Source organism: Anastrepha ludens, chromosome 4 (genome assembly GCF_028408465.1).
Source record: "Anastrepha ludens isolate Willacy chromosome 4, idAnaLude1.1, whole genome shotgun sequence".
NCBI classification, from domain to species: Eukaryota; Metazoa; Arthropoda; class Insecta; order Diptera; family Tephritidae; genus Anastrepha; species Anastrepha ludens.
In genome coordinates, this window is record NC_071500.1 from 122,999,708 (window position 1) to 123,021,346 (window position 21,639).

Sequence of the window (21,639 nt, forward strand, 5' to 3'; positions counted from 1 at the left end):
TCACATTTGAGATATATGTACATATAATACCTATATCGCAATATAATTTCAAAACTAATTAAATAAACAAAATAAGGGGATTCCCTGCCTCGCAAAAGTCCTATATTTATATATGACAGAGTACGAGTGTATCACGCCGCTAAGTTGCAATAGAATAGTATTTAACATACACGATTCTCGCTGCTGCATGCTTTGCAGATTTAGCAAATATCTTCCCGGTTATATTTGGTTTTGTCATTACATGTTTGGAAACGTTTGCAAAACGTGTAAGTGCTTTGCAAGACATGGCGAATTCCGCTATTATGCATTTGCACTTAAGGTTTAGACCCAAAAAAAGTTCAACTTCAGCAAAAACCGCTAACAAATAAATTCGGTATATAATGCTTTGGATATAAAGTTGAAAAAGATTTCAGATGTTGGCATCCTTTGTAAAAAGTTTATGAAAGCAATTAAACATTTTTAACAAATTTCACCTTTTTGTGCCCACCCATTTGTTGTATGTCTTTGTTAACTCTCTATACTTTCGAAGTTTTTAAATTTTCTTAAAAAGCATTTTACCACTGGTTAGTTAATAAACGTTTTTTTTTTGTCGTAATCGCTTAAAATAGTTTTATAGATATATTATATTTGGTCTCATGCAGGTACATCTGTGGATTTCTGACATAAGAACTTGGCTGAATTTGGCAAGTCTCGGTTTTAGATCTGATCAGAAAGTTTTAGTATTTTTGTTCAAATTAATATATGTTAAAGTGGATTCCTAAGATAAGGCTATGAATGTTCGTTAATTTAGATATTGGTTTGAAAAGCAACTGTTTAATGTTTGTGTAGAAATGGCTAATTCGGCTTAAGTTTTGCGTCGTTGAAAGTCCACAGATATGTTTTTTATGTTGTTTAGCAAACTTTTTAATGGGTTGTGCGTACATTCTAATTGTGTCAGGACTTGCAAGAAGAAGAAACAAAACAGAAAATGCGTAATCACACTCCGTTGCATGCAGTCTTGCATTGGATTTTTCGGTACATTTGCAAAATTTAGTGGCAAATATGCACAATTTGTTATTGTGTTTTTATAGCAATTCGCAACACCGGAAAAATGCATATGCACCGAATTGTGATTGGCCTAAATATACATAAATGCACACTTTTTTTGGCACATCGTCTATGCGGCCAAGTTGAGGTATTCACTCAGTCACACAAAAACAAGTAAAAACGAAAAATAAATTTCAAATGTCCTAGCTGAGAATATCATGTTGCTGTTTTTTTTGTTTATATCAAAAAAGTAACTAAAAAGTGAATTGAATTACTTTTTGCCTATTTTTGTTATGCGTACGTAAATTAATAAGTTGAAGCTTTTTATATACATAAATATACAGTAGTAAATATTAAGAGAAAACAAAGAAGATTGAAATATGCATTAAGCAAAACAAAGGCCAACATTTTTTTAATTTCTTTTCCACTGCTGAAGTGACCACTCAAATAATTGTTTGTACACTATTAATGTTAAGTTTCGTGTTTGGTTTATTTCAACTGGCAGTTGTTAATAACTAATTTGACACATTTTTCAAAGGGTTTCAGCATCTTTAGGTTTCCAACACTGTTTATTACTAACCGAGTAATTGAGATTAACGTTGTGCATATGTATGCAGAGGCAAACAATTAAAATAACAAAAAGTAAACGATTTTGTCACCCAAACATTTTCAATTCGCTTCAAACTTAAGGCAAAACTAAACGGCATATTCGAAGGAAGGAAACGGTAGTGGTAATAGTGAAGTATTATGCACGTTAAGCAAAAATTAAACAAAAGAGAAATTTTATATATTTCATATAATTATCATTATTTAGTATATAGTACATACAAACACATGTAATTTTGCATAACTAAACAGAAGTTATTGTATGATGATAATAATGACAATGACCACGAATGCAATTATGATTTACTGGAGATCATGGTTACGATGAAAACTTATTGATAAACATTAAATATACATACTATATAAATATATACACATATATATACATACATAAAATATTAAGAGCAGAACTGCTGACAAAACCAGCAAAAAATCACTTTAAAAAAAAAAGATATTGTTATATTCTTAGTATGTAAAATGCAAATGAAAAGGAAGCTGACGAAAAAAACAAACACAAACATTTAAGAAAAAATTGCAAAAAAATATAAATATAATTTGAGAAAAAATATTTGTTTTATTGACAACGGGTTGCTTGCTCCAACCCTATAAGCATTTCTGCAGCAGAAATGCAGTTTATTTGTTTCCCATGCATTTTTGGGGAACGCTGTTGAAATGACATCCGTTGGCCAGCTATAAATCCGGTCCTTCCTCTAATGTAGTAGACACAATTGTGTGGGGACGTTTGTATGCATTTGCAATTCTCATCTGTATAAGTACATACATGGATATGTACACCCAAAAATTGTTCTATGCAAAGAATCACGGATTTTTAATTTTTTCAATTTGGGGCACTGTTTTGTGACTGTAAATGAAATTTTTAAGTTATCGCCGCATGCAAGACGGCCTTGCGACGCCGGACCACAAAACGTTTTTTCAACTCTTATTTGTTTTTATTTAATATTAATGATTTTACTCTATATTCTATAGAAGAAGAAGAAGCACTTGATGAGTCAGCACAAGTAGCTGAACTATCGAATGATTCCGATGCGCCTTTGAAGCCGAACGTGAGTAATAGTTGCATTATTCCTATAAAAACGCACAAATTAACTTACTCAATATTTTTTCTGTTTATTTTTACTATTAACACTCATCACAGAATGATGAAGATGATGATTACGATCCCGACGACAATCGCAAAAAGAAGAAGGGTAAAAAGCGTAAAACCAAAAAGGGCGAAGAGAAAGGCCGTAAGAAAAAGAAGCGTAAGAAGAATGATAGCGACGATGATAGTGATTTTATGCAGCATGACGAGGAGGTTGACTATGGTACAACAAAGCGTGGCCGAAAGCGCAAGGAGGCGGAAAAGTCCACATCAAAAGAAAAGGAATCCACTTCATCAGGTGCGTTGAATTTTGATAAATATTGGTTAAATTAATATACTGATGTTTGTACATATGTACATGAGTGTGCATCACTACTCTCCACACATACACTGGTACTGTTTTTCCAACAGAATTTATTGATTCTGGTGAAAAGGTTTTTAAACATTTAAAAATGCAGAGATTTTAATATTAAACTCTTCTACCATCTGGTGCGACTTTTTGGAAAGCATATTTTTATATTTTTTTATTTTTATTTATAAATAACTCTCGTATTCACTTAATGGGATGGAGTTAAATATAGACATACCTTCTGCTCAAATATGAACGAAACGTTATCAATAAAACGGTCCGCGGATGACATATGGCAAAAATAAATTTTTTTTTTGGTAGGACTGTTATAAGCTTACATGGCAAATTTCAGCGTGATATGTCACATAGTTTGTTTTCTGTGCTACTGTAAACAAGTCAAGCTCGAGTGTGTTCTTCGAATTCTCTTTTATGACTTCAATTGTCTCAAAATGTTTTCCACGGAGCGGCAACTTGAGCTTGCCTCTGCCATTCGGAGTCGGCTTAAAACTGTAGGTTCCTCCATTTGTGGAACAACATCAAGACGCACCCAACAAATAGGAGGAGGAGCTCGGCCAAACACCTAACAGAAGTGTGCATGTCAAATATTCATTGATTTTTTTATGCCCAACCCTGGATAAGAGAAATCAATTTATTCATGAATGTCTGTCTCACCGTTCGTCCACATACGCAATAACTCAAGTTAAAAGTCAAGATGATATGTGAGCGAAACTGGGTATATGGTATTTGTCCCACTTGGATGGGTTGCAGTGAGAATGAGGAAAAGGTGGGACTAACCAACCTCACATGCCTGTCATATCAAAGCAAATTTCGAGAATACAAAATCTACCAGTAAATTGTAACTCAAATTGTCCCAATACGGCAGCAGAAATATAGCAGCAGAAAAAAAAACGCTTTGGGAAAATGCGTTGTCCTTATTAAGAGTGACAATTATTGAAATTCACATTTTTATTTCCGTCCCCTTGACTTCCTTTGCAATCAATGAATCTAATATTATTGGTGATACTTTAATGAAACTTAGCTCACAAGTTACGCTTAATATGAAGCAAGTTTGAGATGATGTAATGCGCTAGACAACCAAACCCACATTTCATTTAACGTGATATTCAAAGTTTCCAAAATTGCGATCTCTTTACTGAAGTGGGCAAAAGAAATGTGTAGGAAAATTTAGTAAAAAAAGTATGCCAAAGAAACGATATCACATGTTTCGTATTCGAAGACTTCATAATAAACTACGCACAATGTATTGCACATATAAAGCATGTTGGTTTTTTAAATATAAATTAAAGAATTTTTCGATGTTATTTTTTGTTAACGATTGATGATTTCGACAACTAAATCCTAATGGCTTTTTTGTTTTATAATGTAAGGTATGCCATCTGTTGAAGACGTTTGTTCCGCCTTCAATGTCACCGATGTTGAGATTGATTATACGGAAACGGATATGCAAAATTTGACATCATACAAACTATATACACAACATGTTCGCCCCATCTTGCAAAAGGAAAATCCGAAGATACCAGCACCCAAGCTAATGATGTTAGTAGCAGCCAAGTGGCGTGAATTCTGCGAAGTAAATCCGAATTTGCAGTCGGAGCAGGCCCGTAGTACGGGTGGTGAGGAAGCTGAGGAGCCACGATCGTCACGTTCTTCACGCAATGAGAAGGTAAGCATCGAAGTTGGATATTTTAAGTTGAAAATCTATAATTTCATAATTATATTAACGTAATTATTATATTCTATTAGAAGTTTTTTTTATTTTTACCCGTTTTCTTAAATTTTATATTCGTAACATTAGGATTTCTGCTCATATTCAAATTTCGAACTCAATGTAAGCATCTTCTATATATAAATATATTCTTTAGAATATCTACTTTTTTGAATAAATAGTAAATGAATAATAAAAGTAAATAATTAAGTAAATTTCGATTGCATTTTTTCTTAATGTAAATTGCACCATCTTTCAAACAAATATTCTATGGAATATATTTATAAAGCAGGGGCCTACAATGAGTTCGAAATATGAATATAACTATATGAGAAGAAATCGTGAGGGTACGAATTAGTAGTGATTATGGCAAGTAAATATATGAATTTAAGTATGTATACTACATGAATCCAATCATAGAAAAACGATTTGAAAGCTAGTACCAGAAATCACACTAGCGAATACGATTGAAAACTTTACAAGATGGTTGATGGAAACTAATCTACAAAATTTTCTTACTAATACATACGCAAATGTTTTCAATATTTTTTCTTTCGATATAAATTAGCGGAAAAGAGAGCATAAGAGAGCCGAATGCTCTCTTTTCCCATTCAAAAGATGTATATGCAAGAGTAAAACAAATAATGAATTCGTCTAAAGTTGCGTTTCTCTTGAGAGAAGAACTCAATTGAAAGAAAAATGATAATTATTTTGTGCGTGCCTGTGCCATCAAATAAAACAAATAATGCATTCGCCAAAGTTGCGTTTCATATGAGAAAGAACCCAAAATTGATAATTATTTTCTGTAGCTTAAAAGCGGGGCGTGCCCGTACACTCAGAATTGGAAATTTATGTTCATATTTGACATTCTTATGCTTGTTCATTTCCAAAAAAAAAAATGAAAAAAGAAGTAGCTACATTTTTTAAAACGCTGATAAGTCGGAAATGACAAATTAATGAATCCCATGCATAAGTGGCCATCCGAACACTGAGCAAGTGGAGCACTCAGTTTATCGGACGACGAGCGAAAAAATGGCCCAAATAATAGAAAAACTATGAGATAATTATTCGTGAAATGTTAGAATATAAAGCGAAAAAAAAATAGAATTGTTCGATTTCCATTTGTTCGCGATGAATATTTACTTACACCAAGTTTGATAAATCAAATGATTTCAGCTCCTGGATCAAAACTACGTCGGCTCCACTTGCTTGGTTTAAGGTTGAGAAGTAAATTTGCGGATGTTGCCTTAAAGCGCTGAAAATTTATCTTCAGAAATCCTCTCCCACACCCTGAGGTAAGTGCCCGCATTATCCGAGGCCAGAAGCCTATCTTCCTCCGCTTTGTCGAACAGTTGCCCGATATTGAAGACGGACCTCGCTCGAGAGCACGCGTCGTTAGTACTACCCCCATCCAACATGACTGATTCAACATCCCCACGGGAACTTTCTCTACTATGAGTCTATTCCCTCCTAGCACCTCCAGAACTGCAGGGAAATCCCCCCTGGTATCAGTTTGGTAGACCTCTGTGTCTACACTCTCGAAGCCATAGGATGACCCTATAAGTTTCAGCGAGAGTCTTGAGGGACTCTGCATTTAGCAGAATCCACCGTGACTAAAAATTACATAATTGGGATTTACCATTTGTGATGAATATTTGCTTCATTGCATACTGTAAAGAAGCATTCGGGTGAGCAGTGTAGCTATATGTATAATTTGCTAGCAAAATTCATACGTTAGAGAAAGATACAGAATCGCTCATATCGCATAACTGTTTCCATCGATTGTTTTACATTGGCATTACTGACTACTTACTACAAAAGTAAATTTAACAACACCCAAAAAAAAAAAAAAATTAGGTTAAATTACAATTTTTCTTACTCACCAAATACTATAATAGCATTATTAAAAAAATTTAATTACAATAGAGAGTTTAATTGAGCCTGATCTCATTGAGTTCGTGAAGAGAGCGAGCAATAGGAGCATTGCAGGTATAATTTGTTCAGATCCTATTCAAATGGAACGGATATTTAGTACGTAAAGACCTGGTAGGGACCGAAAAGTTAATAATTTCTAGAAGAGAGAAACAGTCAATTTCCTCCCAGATAATATTAAAGAGTGAGGGATAGTCAGAGCCCCGAAAAAATGATGATTTTCAATAATTTTTTTTGCTAATCAATTGCTTTATTTTACAATAATAAAAACATAGTATTAATACATCATGTCTCGACTTGACTTTAGTCAAATTTCAATAAATATTCAAAAAAAAAAAAAAAAATTTAATAATTGTAAAAGTCCCTTGCGCTGATCATCACAAGTCCTTGGAGATTCATCTAAAATAAATTGCACAAGAGAAGTTAATTTTATTAATAGATAATATTGTGCCTGATCGAAGTTTTTGTTTTTTTTACCCGAGCGCCCTTTGTTAATTGTTGAATAACTCGAATTGTATTTCTCGAATTCACTTCAAATTTTCACACAATATTTTTAAGATATTATACTTTAAGACAATTTAAAAAAAAATTAGTTTTTTTTAATTCTGACTACCCCTAACCCCTTAAGTAAAAAAGACAACGAAAAAATCGATATTCTACTTTATAGCATTAAGAATGGGATAGACACTTTTTTCTTTTAAACTTTTAGAATCATCAAACGACCAGCACCACCTTTAAGTTGAGCACCGTAAAAATTAATTAATAAATTTTCTCTTGGTTGCTGTACGCTCAGCTCCAGGAAGGTGTTTGTTGTAGAATGTACTATGCTTTGATTTCGTTGTAGAATGTACTATGCTTTTTAAAACAAGTATAAGAAAATTAAACGCAAAACAAAAAAAAATATATATATATATTATATACATATAGTAGTTTTATATGTTGAATTAATTTGAGGTGCTCTTATTATTAAAAACAAATATGCTTCCAGATTCTCAAATTTTCCGAAAGTCGCGCAAACATACTTCGCATTTATTTGGTAAAAAACACTTATTTTCAGTTTTACTGCATGCCATCAAACTCCACAGCGTTTTTTATTACCTCCCGTAAAATATTTTGTGAATAAATAAAAAACGACAGTTCATTAACTCTCGAACGTTCTCTTTTTTTTGCACATTAGTATCATCCTTCACCGTTTTTACGATGCCCTATTTGAAATCTATATTAAAAGGATTCTTCCATCAATCTATAATGCCCACAATGGATTATATTTCATGTTAATTTAAATTCACAAAAATTGCATTGCCTTATAACTTAAAAATAGAGCAAACCCAACGAGAAAGCTGGAAAATAAGAACGTGTATCGTCTTTTCGGATTAAAAAGGTGCTCCAACTTATCGTTACGGGAAATGAACTTATTGTAGTTATACTCGTTTACGTTCATTAACTCAAACTGTATTCGTTTACATTCAATCTGCAAAAACCTTAGGAAACTTAAGGTGCACGCCCAATGCAGGCTGCTTGCTTGCTGTACTTGTTTTGCTTGGCCTTGAAAACTCGTATGGCCAAATACGCGCTTCGATTTGTAAAAGGAAACAGTACACCTCTGCCATATTCAATAATACATAATAAAGGGTGTTTTTTTAGAGGTTAGGTTTTCAAGTTGGCACTACTTTTTTCGTAGATAGTCTTTTTGACAGCTGTCACTTGATTTATGCTCAGTTTGGTTTGCCATTTCATAATGAATAGACGAACGACCATCAAGCGCGTCGCACGTTCGGTGAATGGGCCCAAAACGAGATGGCCACCGATCCCGATTTTCACAAGAAAATTTTGTTCATTTTCTGAATCATAATGTTAACTAGAAGTTGTGAAAACATATTGTGGATTTTTTCTTTCCTTTCTGGTTTTGAACCTTTTTCCATTTTAACATATTTGGGGCGGGTAACAGCTTCACTTATTATTTGTACAAACCAAGCAGGGTTTGCAGGGGTTTCCCCGTGTCGCTGCTCTGTATTTTCAAGACTTTCAATCCTTTGTTGTTTTCGCATTAACACTCGCCTACCTGCTAAGATTCGCGAGTAGCGTTCAGAATTAAAATAACCGGGTTGAGGTTCAAGAGGATAACTATGTGTGGCCTGATTAATAGCGATGAAAAGTAAAAAACAATGACGAATGTGTTTGAGCCGCTGAAAATTACTTGGGGGAAATGCCAGCTAAGCGTTAAACTGCTCGATACACATTTAATCCAGGCGACTGAAAATTACTGGGGAAATTCCAGCTAAACGTCAAATTGCTGGATATACATTAAATCCAGGTCGAAGCCATACAAAGTAATAGTAGTAGAAACTGATTTGTTTTTTTTCTTCTTGGGATTTGGTGGTTCATTGTCAAAGTGATCTACGTTTTGTTACTGTTTCGCTTGTTTTTTTGAGTTCTGCTGGAAATTTTGGCATTTAAACCACCAAATTGCAAATTGAAAACACATGATAAACATATAAAATTTTGTTTTTGTACTACTGCTACCTTGCATGGATTCGTCTTGAATAAAACGAAACGAAACAAATAAAACAAAACAAAATGGAGCAACTGTAAATAAAAGTATCATATAACCGTTTTTGAAGGCAGCATAATTAAAATTATAGTTGTGTGAAACCAAATAGTACAGGTGTGACACGAGATAAGAAAAAGTGCGATACAACTACAAGACGTAAACGAAATGAAACGACTAGAAACGAATGGGCGTGACAATAAGTGCGAGTTTTATTGCAACAATTATCAAATGTGTCCTTGTATTAGTACACATAGCGTCGTAGTGGAAATAAAAAAATACAACTGATTATAACTATACCAACGCCTTCATGCATTTTCATTAAAAAAACAAAAACTAGTGTACTAATTATTTCATAATTCAGGGAAAAAGGAAAAGGGTCGCTTAATATTTTTCGCGAACTGTACCTGCGGGCTAAGTGCGGGCGACACATATAAAAACAAAAATATAAAAATGTGTATCTATCTACCTACGTATGTATGTGTATAAATATATTTAAAAAGTATGGAAAAATCAAACAAAACGAAGACAAAAAAAGAATTTTAAGAACATGAGCCATTTCTTTCAGTTCAAAATAATAATGTATGCATATAACTTAACTCTATTTACGTCGAGTTATAATGGCCTACAAATTATACATTTTTAACAATGATATAAACTGTTTTAATAGCAGCGAAATATCTTTTCAAATTAAATTATTACTAATATTTATTTGGCGATATATAGAAATCATCTTCAGGCACTCATCGTTGTGCCTGTTTCCTAGTCAACTCCAAATATAATATAAAATGCAATTTTTGTTGACTGGTACAAAATTAAAAAAAAAGAAAAATACTATTTCTTTTTCAAAATTACATAGAGCGTTTAGAAATAATAAAATATTTTGGTTCTAAACGATTTAAGTCTTACTTTATTCATTGTTCGACATAGTTTCTTCAATTCGTGGTTTAAGTCTTAACCATAAATATGTAAAAAAAAAAATAATTAAAAATAGTTGTAAAATGTAATCATGTAAAGTGAAACTTGTATTGTATTATTGTATATTATTTAATTGCTATTATTTCGTTTATTTAAATTTTATCGCTTTTGACACTGGCCACTAAGCGATGTATATAAATCCTGACCAAATTGTTAAACAACATACTTAATGTCAAAGGACAGATGTATAAAATAAATGGGGGAAAAAAAAAAAAAAAAAAAAAGTCTTAATGTACTTCATGTAAATATAAAAACAAATTCTAAATCTAATGGTACACTTTCCTTAGCTCCCACTCCATTGTTAACAAGTGAAATTTGCCACGAAATTAAGTATAATTTATGAGTAGAAAATGCATACGAACAAAAGCAATAATGACGGAACTTTTTTCTGCGAATTTGTTCTCGCCGTGTGCACAGAATGTATGGTACGGCGAAGTATATCCTAAAAATGGAGGGACCTCCACTTTTATGCCAATTTTAGAAAAAGCTTCTTAATTTGATGTTTTAAGTCCACGCGGGCCCACCGAATGCTACATGTTTGTACAATTCCACCTGGCTACGGCGGCCACGAGTTTAAACATTTGGCACGGGAGTTTAAACATTTCGAAGCTCGTATTTGCTTTGGTCCATATTCGGAAAATATGTAAAATTAAAAAACATGCACACATACACTCGAAAAAGTCTGCGTACAAGGAACCAACAAAAATAATTCATTGAAAAAAAGGCTTTTATATAGTTTTTATAAAATCAAATTTATTTTAAATTCATTCAAGGATATATTTATGAAAATAAAAGAGATAAATATTCCATCAATAACATAAAAACAAACAAAACATGCATTCGCCTTCAAAATCCATTAGAAAAAGTCTGCGTACAAGGTACATAAGTGAAACAATTACATTTCAAAACTTCCGCCAGACATTTCGGCACGGAATTCAAACTTTGAGGTTTCTGTCGGAGAGATTTGAGTCCAATTTGAGGTAATTGTGTGCTGGCGGATTTTTCGTTCCAGTAAATCCCATAGGTGGTCTATAGAATTCAAATATGGTGTTTGGACCTGATGAGGATCGTCCGAGGCTTATTTATATGCCCGCTTGCGAAAGCAACACGCTTAACTGGCAATATGAAGGGCTTTTTGCTTCTTTAAAATTTTGCGAATTATGGCAGTGCAGACATTTTGAGCAATTTTAAATGCTGATAGTCTGCTGGACACTTTGCAAAATGTGTTTCCGAGTTTCACGCTGTGTTAATATTTTTCGGTGTCCATAAAACAAAAACTCCGGTGTCTTACCCATCATTTCCCTTTCAGAGGGGCTTATTTCCTTTCCTTTAGGTGGCATTGTATATATTAATTTGAAAATAAATGTAATAGAATAAAAACCGTCTTAAATTGTTGCTTTTACGAAAATAAGTAAGAATATAATTTTTCCGACACATTTACACCATTTTATGACACGGGATATACCCGTTTTACTACATGTACGCATACTTTTTCTACGCTATCGAATGAGTCTTTGTGCAAGAGACTAGCAATAAAGCATAGAAATTGATTTTTCTCGGAAATTTGGTAAAGATAAGTTATTTTTGGATGAAAGGAAATAAGACAGAACCTTGTATGCATACTTTTTCTGCCGAGTGTATATTTTTTTTCAAAATTTTTATACGATAATAGAAAACGATATTCAGAATATATGTTACTCTTATATGAGCACAAATGCCTCTGCAAATATTATCATAGTTTGGGGTAAAAAGAAATCCCTTATTTTTGCGTAAAATTTTTGTACAAATGGTTTAATCCTATTTTATGGTCGATCTTTATCTGCATCCCGGTAATTAAAGTACGATTATTTCTGTGATTTTATCGACATTTCCTTTAACAACAAAAATCCCTGAACGTAATCGAAGAAACCAAAATTGCACGTAATTGGCTGTTACAGTATCGGCACCATAAACACCATTCACAATTTCAGCGGCCTGGCTTGCGAAAATGCTTTATCAAAGAAAAACTGTAAAATGTACCGAATTTTCCCTTTGTTGACTTACATTGTTAACACCCTGTAACTCACAACTGAACGGAAAAAAGCAAGAAAATTTTTTAGTGTGAAATGTCACCTTGACAACGAGCATAAATTTTAAATTGTTTGAGTGATACTTTACGAGACATCGATTAGTACATTAATCTACCGAGAAAATAATGGATTTCTCTTCCCCCAAACTAATATAGCTGTTAGATGGCACTGGAATTGTGATATTTAGCTATGCATATACCATATCGATATGCGAATATTTTATAATTAACTAAGAAAAAACAATTTCCACATGTGAGGTATGTTTATTTAATTTGGTTCTCTACAATGGTTTGAACTCAACATCAAGTAAAATCTGTTCTTTTCGCTGCGTGTTCCATAATTTTTTCGAACATCTCGGGCGATAGAACGTTGAGTTTGGCAAAAATGTTTTTCTTGAGCTCCGTCTAAGGCTTGGTGGCGTACACTTCGCTTTTTAAATAAAAGAATCCGTAGAGGCTAAATCTGGAAGTCTGTATGGCTTGGCCAGTCAAGTCCAGGGAAGGTTTTCGACAAAACTGAACTACCAGTTCAATGGGACGTCCTGTGCATCGATGAACAGAATGTGGACGATCTCCTACTGTCCCGCGCTATGTATCTATTCAAGTCAATCGGATGATAAATGTCAAGGTTATTGAATGTTTATATACATACCGACATAAAATATGGCGCACCCGTTATATGTATGGATGTCAAAATCATAAAATCACGCGCCTGGTGTAGTTTGAAAATTATCGTGAGAAGCGATATCCATGTGTGAATTTCGGGTTCGTAGGTATACCTGATAAGAAAGTATAAAGTGGCGAAAGCCAGTCAAGTATTTTCCAACCATCGAGGCGCTATATGGCCTCCTCTGTTGTTAATCTTCAACAAATCACTAACTTCGGATACTTTTATTGATGCCTGGAAATTAGCTTTCATTTCACCTATTTTCAAGAGCGGTAATAAAAACGATATTAGTAACTACGGTCCTATTTCAAAGATTTCCGCCACTTCGAAGGTTTTTGAATGCATCGTCCAAGACAAATAGATTTTTGCTGTCAAGAACATGGTGCGTCTGGAGTAGCATGGCTTCTTTCCGGGCCGCTCAACAGTGTCTAATTTAGCTCTATTTTCGGACGATTGTATCGCTGTCTTGCAATCAGGGCACCAGGTTGACATCAGTTATGCCGACTTCTCTAAGGTTTTTGTTCGGGTTTCCCATATAATATTAATAAAAAAAATTAGCCCGCATTGGCTTCCACTCAGTCTTCTTAAGTTGGATCTCATCTTACTTGCACAATCGCCATTGCTGCTTGGTTGTTGTCGACAATGTTAGGTCTCTTCCGTTCGTTGCTTGTTCTGGGGTTCCGCAAGGTAGTATTCTGGGCCCGCTTTTTTTTTTTTGTTAAGATTTATTCGACGATCACTAGCTCCCTCAATTCTGAACTAATGCAAATTGATTTAGATAATTCCAGTAACTGGTGTATCAATAATCGTCTACCGCTGAACATAAATAAGTGTTTCCAAATTACCTTTTCTAAGCGTGCCCCTGTTATTGACAACTCTTATCACATATCTAGAACGCCCCTGTCACGTGTAAGTGAAATTAAAGTCTTGAGTGAAATATTCGATTCGAATTTTATTATTACCAAATCTTACGCCATGCTTGCTTTTGTTGGCGTCATAGCTCCGATTTCTCTGACCTTTATACGCTGAAGCTTTTGTATACGACGTTTGTACGTTCCAAACTTGAGTACGCATTCATTTGGTATCCATATTGTACGTGCCATGCTGCTAGAATCCAGAAAGTATTCTTACATTTCGCGTTGCGTAATTTATGCTTCTCGGATCCTATCCCTACATATGAAGCGCGATGCTTATGGATTCGCTGAAAATCATTGCAGAACAGAAGAATAATCCTATATTTGTCTTGCATTTTTAACTTAATCCGTGGTGCTGTTGACTGCCCGTGAGAGAATTTTCTTTAAATTTCCGGCCAGAGCTCTGCGTAGTTCGCGAATTCTTTCATGTTGGTCTCTCAATATCTCTTTGTGCTCAAAATGCTCCTATTACTAGTAGAGCCTTAATTTAGTTTAATAAAATTTCTAAATTTGTTGAGATAGATTTTTGGTTTTCAAAGATAACCTATTGAAATTTTTGAATCTTAATTATAAATTATTTAATAGTATTTCCTTTTTTTAATGCCTATTAACCTTAAAATATGTCCACTTACCCTTTTATGAAGCAATTATATTCATTGGCTTAATAAATAAATAAATATATGCTGCATAGAGTAGTTCTGCCTAAGTTCTTTAATTCAACTATTGATTTGTTTTCCAGCTTTACGCTAAAAATATATATTTGTATATCTTTTTCTTTTTAATTAGCCTGACGATATTTATGAGGAAGAAGAAGAGGAAGAAGACGAAGAGGAGGAGAAAGAAATATCACGTTCCCGCCGTAAGCGTGGCGGTCGTTCGAGCAGCAAGAAGGGTCGTCGGTCCGGCAAGGTACCAACATTAAAGATTAAGTTCGGTAAACGTAAGCGGGGCAGTTCCGATGAAGATCAGGATGCTAGTGGCGCTTCAGAGCGTGATTCCGATCTAGAATTCGAGAAGATGTTACAGAAATCTGATGACAGTGCCGATGAGAAAGAATCCGCCGCTCTCACCGAGAAAGTTGAAGCACCTGTAGAGGATGCTGCCGCCGCCGCACCAATAGTGCGCAAAAAGGCGAAAACCAAGATTGGTAATAAGTTCAAGAAGAAGAAGAAGTTGAAGACCACTAGTCGTTTTCCGGATGGTGAGGAGGGTGAGCACGAACACCAGGACTATTGTGAAGTTTGCCAACAGGGTGGCGAAATCATTCTTTGCGATACATGTCCACGCGCATATCATTTAGTTTGCTTGGAACCGGAATTGGACGAGGCACCCGAGGGCAAATGGTCATGTCCGCATTGTGAGGCTGATGGTGGAGCGGCTGAAGAGGAAGACGATGATGAGCATCAAGAATTTTGTCGAGTCTGCAAGGACGGTGGCGAACTCCTATGCTGTGACTCGTGTCCCTCAGCTTATCATACTTTCTGTCTCAATCCGCCCTTGGACAATATACCAGATGGCGATTGGAAATGTCCACGTTGTAGCTGTCCGCCACTTTCGGGCAAGGCAGAAAAAGTTATTACCTGGCGTTGGATTGAATCAAATGAACCGTCAACGTCGAAAAAGGCTAAAGCACGCATGCGGGAATACTTTGTGAAATGGCACAACATGTCCTATTGGCATTGCGAATGGGTTTCTGAGGTGCAAATGGATGTCCATCACCCGCTAATGATACGTTCCTACCAACGCAAATATGATATGGAAGAGCCGCCAAAATTCGAAGAATCACTAGACGAGGCGGATTCGCGTTTTCAACGTATTCAGCGCCACAAGGCCAAAGGCGGCATACAAGTCGAGGATGAAAATGAGGATTACAAAAAGGATTTAGAAGAGCGTTTCTATCGTAACGGTGTGAAGCCGGAATGGCTAATTGTGCAACGAGTTATCAATCATCGTACGGCACGCGATGGTACCACCATGTATTTGGTGAAGTGGCGCGATTTGCCGTACGACAAATCTACTTGGGAGGATGAAACAGATGATATACCCGGACTGAAACAAGCTATTGATTATTATCAAGATTTACGCACGGCCTGCACCTCGGAGTCGACAACTTCGCGTGTTGGCAAGAAGGGTAAGAAGGGACGCAAATCAAAGATAAAGGAAATTGAGGATGAAGATCGTGTTCAACGACGCTACACCCCACCACCTGAAAAACCTACAACCGACTTGAAAAAGAAATATGAAGGCCAACCCCAGTTCTTGGATGAAACTGGAATGCAATTGCATCCCTATCAGATCGAAGGCATTAATTGGCTACGGTATTCGTGGGGCCAAGGTATCGATACTATACTAGCCGATGAGATGGGTCTCGGAAAGACAATCCAAACAGTAACATTTTTGTATTCTTTATATAAAGAAGGCCATTGCAAAGGTCCATTCTTAGTCGCTGTGCCGCTCTCGACCATCATTAATTGGGAGCGTGAATTTGAATTGTGGGCGCCAGACTTTTATTGCATCACCTATGTGGGCGACAAGGATTCGCGTGCCGTTATACGTGAGAATGAGCTATCCTTTGAAGAGGGTGCCATACGCGGCGGCAAAGCATCGCGCCTGCGCACAACTCAATTTAAATTCAACGTTCTGTTGACCAGCTACGAATTAATTTCCATGGACGCTGCTTGTCTGGGATCCATTGATTGGGCGGTGCTGGTCGTGGATGAGGCACATCGTTTGAAGAGCAATCAAAGTAAATTTTTCCGCATATTAAACAGTTACAACATTGCATATAGAATGCTGCTGACTGGCACACCGTTGCAGAATAATCTGGAGGAACTGTTTCATTTGCTGAATTTCCTTAGTCGAGACAAGTTTAGTGATTTGAATGCTTTCCAGAACGAATTCGCAGATGTGTCGAAAGAAGAGCAGGTGAAGCGCTTGCATGAAATGCTTGGACCACACATGTTGCGTCGCCTCAAAGCTGATGTGCTCAAGAATATGCCCTCGAAATCAGAGTTTATTGTGCGTGTAGAACTTTCGGCTATGCAGAAGAAATTCTATAAGTTCATTTTGACGAAAAACTACGAGGCACTTAATTCAAAGAGCGGCGGTAACTCCTGCTCGCTGATTAACGTAATGATGGACCTAAAGAAATGTTGCAACCATCCCTACTTGTTTCCCTCCGCTGCCGAAGAAGCACTAACGACCGCAGGTGGGATGTATGAAATAAATTCTCTAACCAAGGCCGCAGGCAAGCTGGTGTTGCTGTCCAAAATGCTAAAGCAGTTAAAGGAACAAGGGCACCGTGTGCTAATCTTTTCTCAGATGACAAAAATGTTAGATATACTGGAAGACTTCCTTGAGGGCGAGGGCTACAAATATGAGCGCATCGATGGTGGTATCACAGGTAATTTGCGTCAGGAGGCTATTGATCGTTTTAACGCGCCCGGTGCTCAACAGTTCGTTTTTTTGCTCAGTACGCGCGCTGGTGGTTTGGGTATTAATTTGGCTACAGCAGACACAGTCATTATCTATGATTCCGATTGGAATCCTCATAATGATATTCAAGCATTTTCGCGCGCTCATCGTATTGGACAAGCAAATAAAGTGATGATCTATCGCTTTGTGACGCGTAATTCTGTGGAGGAGCGTGTTACACAGGTGGCGAAACGCAAAATGATGTTGACCCATTTGGTGGTACGTCCTGGCATGGGCGGTAAAGGTGCGAATTTCACCAAACAAGAATTGGATGATATTTTACGTTTCGGCACTGAAGAACTTTTCAAAGAGGATGGCGATAAAGAAGAGGCAATTCACTATGATGACAAGGCAGTTGCTGAGTTGCTTGATCGTTCGAATCGTGGTATTGAAGAAAAAGAATCCTGGGCTAATGAGTACTTGTCCTCATTCAAGGTAGCTTCGTATGCGACAAAAGAAGAGGATGAAGAAGAGGAAACCGAAATCATTAAGCAAGAAGCAGAAAACTCTGATCCGGCGTATTGGGTGAAGTTGTTGCGTCACCACTATGAACAACATCAGGAAGATGTGAGTCGTACTCTCGGTAAAGGCAAACGTGTACGCAAGCAAGTCAACTACACAGATGGTGGTGTTGTGCCAGCGGACACGACTCGAGACGACGGAAATTGGCAAGACAATGCCTCCGAATACAATTCAGATTACTCGGCCGGATCAGATGAGGATGGAGGCGATGACGACTTCGATGAACAGAATGGTGCTATAGATGGTCGTAAAGCCAAACGTCGCGTAGAGCGTCGCGACGATCGTCCACTACCGCCTTTATTGGCGCGTGTAGGCGGTAATATTGAAGTGTTGGGCTTTAATGCGCGTCAGCGTAAGAGTTTCTTGAACGCCATTATGCGTTTTGGCATGCCCCCACAGGATGCTTTCAACTCGCAGTGGCTGGTACGTGACTTGCGTGGTAAATCCGAACGCAACTTTAAGGCTTACGTCTCGCTATTTATGCGCCACCTTTGCGAGCCGGGCGCCGATAATGCTGAAGCTTTTGCTGATGGTGTACCGCGGGAAGGTTTATCTCGCCAGCATGTTTTGACACGCATTGGTGTTATGTCGTTGATTCGTAAGAAGGTGCAAGAGTTTGAACACATCAATGGCTACTATAGCATGCCAGAGTTAATATTAAAGCCGTGTGAGCCAGTACGCGGACAAATCGGTGGTCTCCCAAAGTTAATGGATGGTCAACCAGCTGCAGCAGGAGCAGAGACTGAAGCTTCAAAAGCAACAGAAGACAAAAGCGCCACGACCAGTACTAGCGCTACTCCGGCTACCAGTGCAGCACCCAGCCCAGCTCCGGCATCCGAAAAAGGGGAGGACAAGGCTGGCGTCAGCGGAGGAGTGGTTAATGATGAAAACAAAAAAGAAAAAGAGAACGAGATGGGCACTACGTTAAGCGGCGATAACGAGCAGAAGCCTGAATTGAGCAATGAGACAAAGGATGAACAAAAGGTTGAGGTCTCTTCATCAAGCGGTGATGTGAAATTCGAAAAAAGCGAAGAAACGGATAAACCTGGTGATGAGCTTGGAAAGGATATCAAAATAGAAACGAGTGATGGCAGTGAAGTGAAAAAAGAAGGCGACAACACTGCCTCGACAAAAGACACAAAGGATTCTAAGGAAGATGCTAGTAAAACTATAAAGGATGAAAGTAAGCCAGAACATAAGCCTAAGGAGGAGCCAACCACCACAATTATTGATGACGATGATGATGACGTGATGATTGTGAAGGAAGATGGGGAGTTGGAAAAGCCCACTACATCGGCCAATACATCGAGTGGCTCTATTGGCACCGGCAGCAGCAATGCTAAAGAGCAAAAGCCGAAGATTGAAGAGAGTCTTGAAGTGTTGAAGCGCAAATTTATGTTCAATATTGCCGATGGTGGTTTCACCGAACTGCACACACTATGGCTGAACGAGGAGAAGGCCGCCGTACCGGGGCGTGAGTATGAAATTTGGCATCGTCGGCATGACTATTGGCTGCTGGCAGGTATTGTGACACATGGATATGGGCGTTGGCAAGACATTCAAAATGACATCCGTTTTGCCATTATCAACGAGCCTTTCAAAATGGACGTCGGTAAAGGCAATTTCTTGGAGATCAAGAACAAGTTTTTAGCGCGCCGTTTTAAACTACTAGAGCAAGCATTGGTTATAGAGGAGCAGTTGCGACGCGCGGCATTCCTCAATTTGGCTCAAGATCCCAATCATCCGGCGATGTCATTAAACGCACGTTTCGCCGAAGTCGAATGTCTTGCCGAGTCGCATCAGCACTTAAGCAAGGAATCGTTGGCCGGCAATAAGCCAGCCAATGCTGTACTTCACAAAGTCCTCAACCAGCTAGAGGAGTTATTGTCCGACATGAAGAGCGACGTTTCGCGCCTGCCAGCCACATTGGCGCGTATACCGCCTGTTGCGCAGCGCCTGCAGATGTCTGAACGCTCAATACTTTCCCGGTTGGCAGCCACAGCAGGCAACTCATCAAATGCGGGTATGTAAAAAGTGATTTTATTTTGCTCTTCATTTCAATTATTGGTTTTTTTTACAGCCCAACTAATGGCTCAGTTCCCAGCCGGTTTCCAAGGCACTACTTTGCCCGCCTTTGCTGGTGGTCCAGCAGGAAATTTCGCTGCATTTAGACCACAATTTTCCGTACCCGGACAATTGTCGAACGCTTCTGGCAGCAATGCAACAAACAATTAAACAATTATACCAATAATTTTACGTTTGTTACTTTTAATATACATATTTTTCCTACTATTTAATTTTAAAATTTTATCTCATGTCTTATATAAACATGCAATTTGCGTATGTATATGTTTAGTGGTAACCAGAATCGAAATACAGACCTTAACTATTAAAATCAATTTTTACTGTTAAAAATTTACTTTTAGCCTTTAGTAATAGATTTGAAATTATAACTACACCAGCACTTCACTTTTGCGCTCTACAAAACCTAAAGCAAAGTTGTTTGACACATTATCGATTAAAATGACTACCAAAAAAAAAAAATCATTTTTATGACAAGCTACATCCATATGAGATAAGTTTCTTAACCCACTTTATGTAATTAACAAATTGTTGTTAGAATATAAAAAAAACTGGTGGTCATACAAAATTATAAAATTTAAGTGGTTCAAATTGCATTATGTTTGTATTTACATACATGCATACATAAAATAAGTGGATCGGATATAACTGAATACAATTGTGGAAAGTTGCAGAAAAGTGGGTTATGTTGAAGAACAATCGAAGGCTGACGAAACTGAAGCACACACTATTATCGGCGATTACAATAGACTCCAGCAATGAAAATAGCCAGAAATCAATATTTTAATAGAAATCCATTAAATCATACCGAAACCATATAGAATATCACTACTATTTGAAATATGAACTCTCAATGTCAACTTATTCAATAGATATTCAAACAATATGCAAAAACCATTTTTTATGTGTTTTAAAAAGTATTTGTCAACACTAATTAAAGTATTCAATTTAAAAGACGTATATAAATACAATACAATAAATATAACATCAACAATGAACATTCTTCATCTGTATGTGTAATGAATGGGAGAAAAATTAAGTTTTTTTTGTTTTTGTAATTTACTGTCATTTGTTTGCAGACGCCATTTAAGGATAGTAATGTGTCACATAAAACCGTAATAAGCCGAAATGAGCAGGTCCGAACGGCATCCTCACGATAGACGTTAAATAAAATAAATGAATAATTGACGCGTACACTTCTGTTAGGTGTTTGGCAGAGCTCTGGAGGAGGACTTTTTGTGGCGTGCATCTTCGTGTTGTTCCACAAATGGAGGTACCTACAGTTTTTTATGAAGAGCTTTTTCTTGGCAGAAATACCATTGTTTAACATTGCCTGCCGTGAGGCGTCCGCTATTAGAAAACACTTTCTATCACTTTGGAGATTCGAACCTACGCACTCTCGAATGGTAGTCACGCATCAACCAATTCGGCTACGGTGGCCGTACGATAGACGTTACGGTCTGAATAAATATCCTGCTAAGATTCGGGAAAAAAGTTTAATGTTATAACCATAAGTGATTTCTTAAACCTAGGTAGTTTAGGGATCGATTTCTATCTATTTCTGTTGTGTTGAGTGATGATTGAGTGGAGTAAAAGTTTTAAATTTTTTTTTTTTTAATTTTCAAATACACCTATTTAGGTATCC

The 21,639-nt window shown here is 36.8% G+C and overlaps 1 protein-coding gene across 1 annotated transcript in view; it reads left to right on the plus strand.

The window, feature by feature from the left end:
* The window catches only part of LOC128860954 (chromodomain-helicase-DNA-binding protein Mi-2 homolog), a 59,328-nt gene extending 38,327 nt beyond the window's left edge, over nucleotides 1-21,001 (plus strand). Inside the window, exons 2-6 of the mRNA XM_054098771.1 lie at nucleotides 2,620-2,696; nucleotides 2,789-3,032; nucleotides 4,472-4,767; nucleotides 14,703-19,935; nucleotides 19,993-21,001. Coding sequence (XP_053954746.1) covers nucleotides 2,620-2,696; nucleotides 2,789-3,032; nucleotides 4,472-4,767; nucleotides 14,703-19,935; nucleotides 19,993-20,147 — 6,005 coding nt within the window. The 3' untranslated portion in view covers nucleotides 20,148-21,001. The remainder of the gene's footprint in view (nucleotides 1-2,619; nucleotides 2,697-2,788; nucleotides 3,033-4,471; nucleotides 4,768-14,702; nucleotides 19,936-19,992) is intronic.
* The last annotated feature ends 638 nt before the right edge of the window (nucleotides 21,002-21,639 follow it).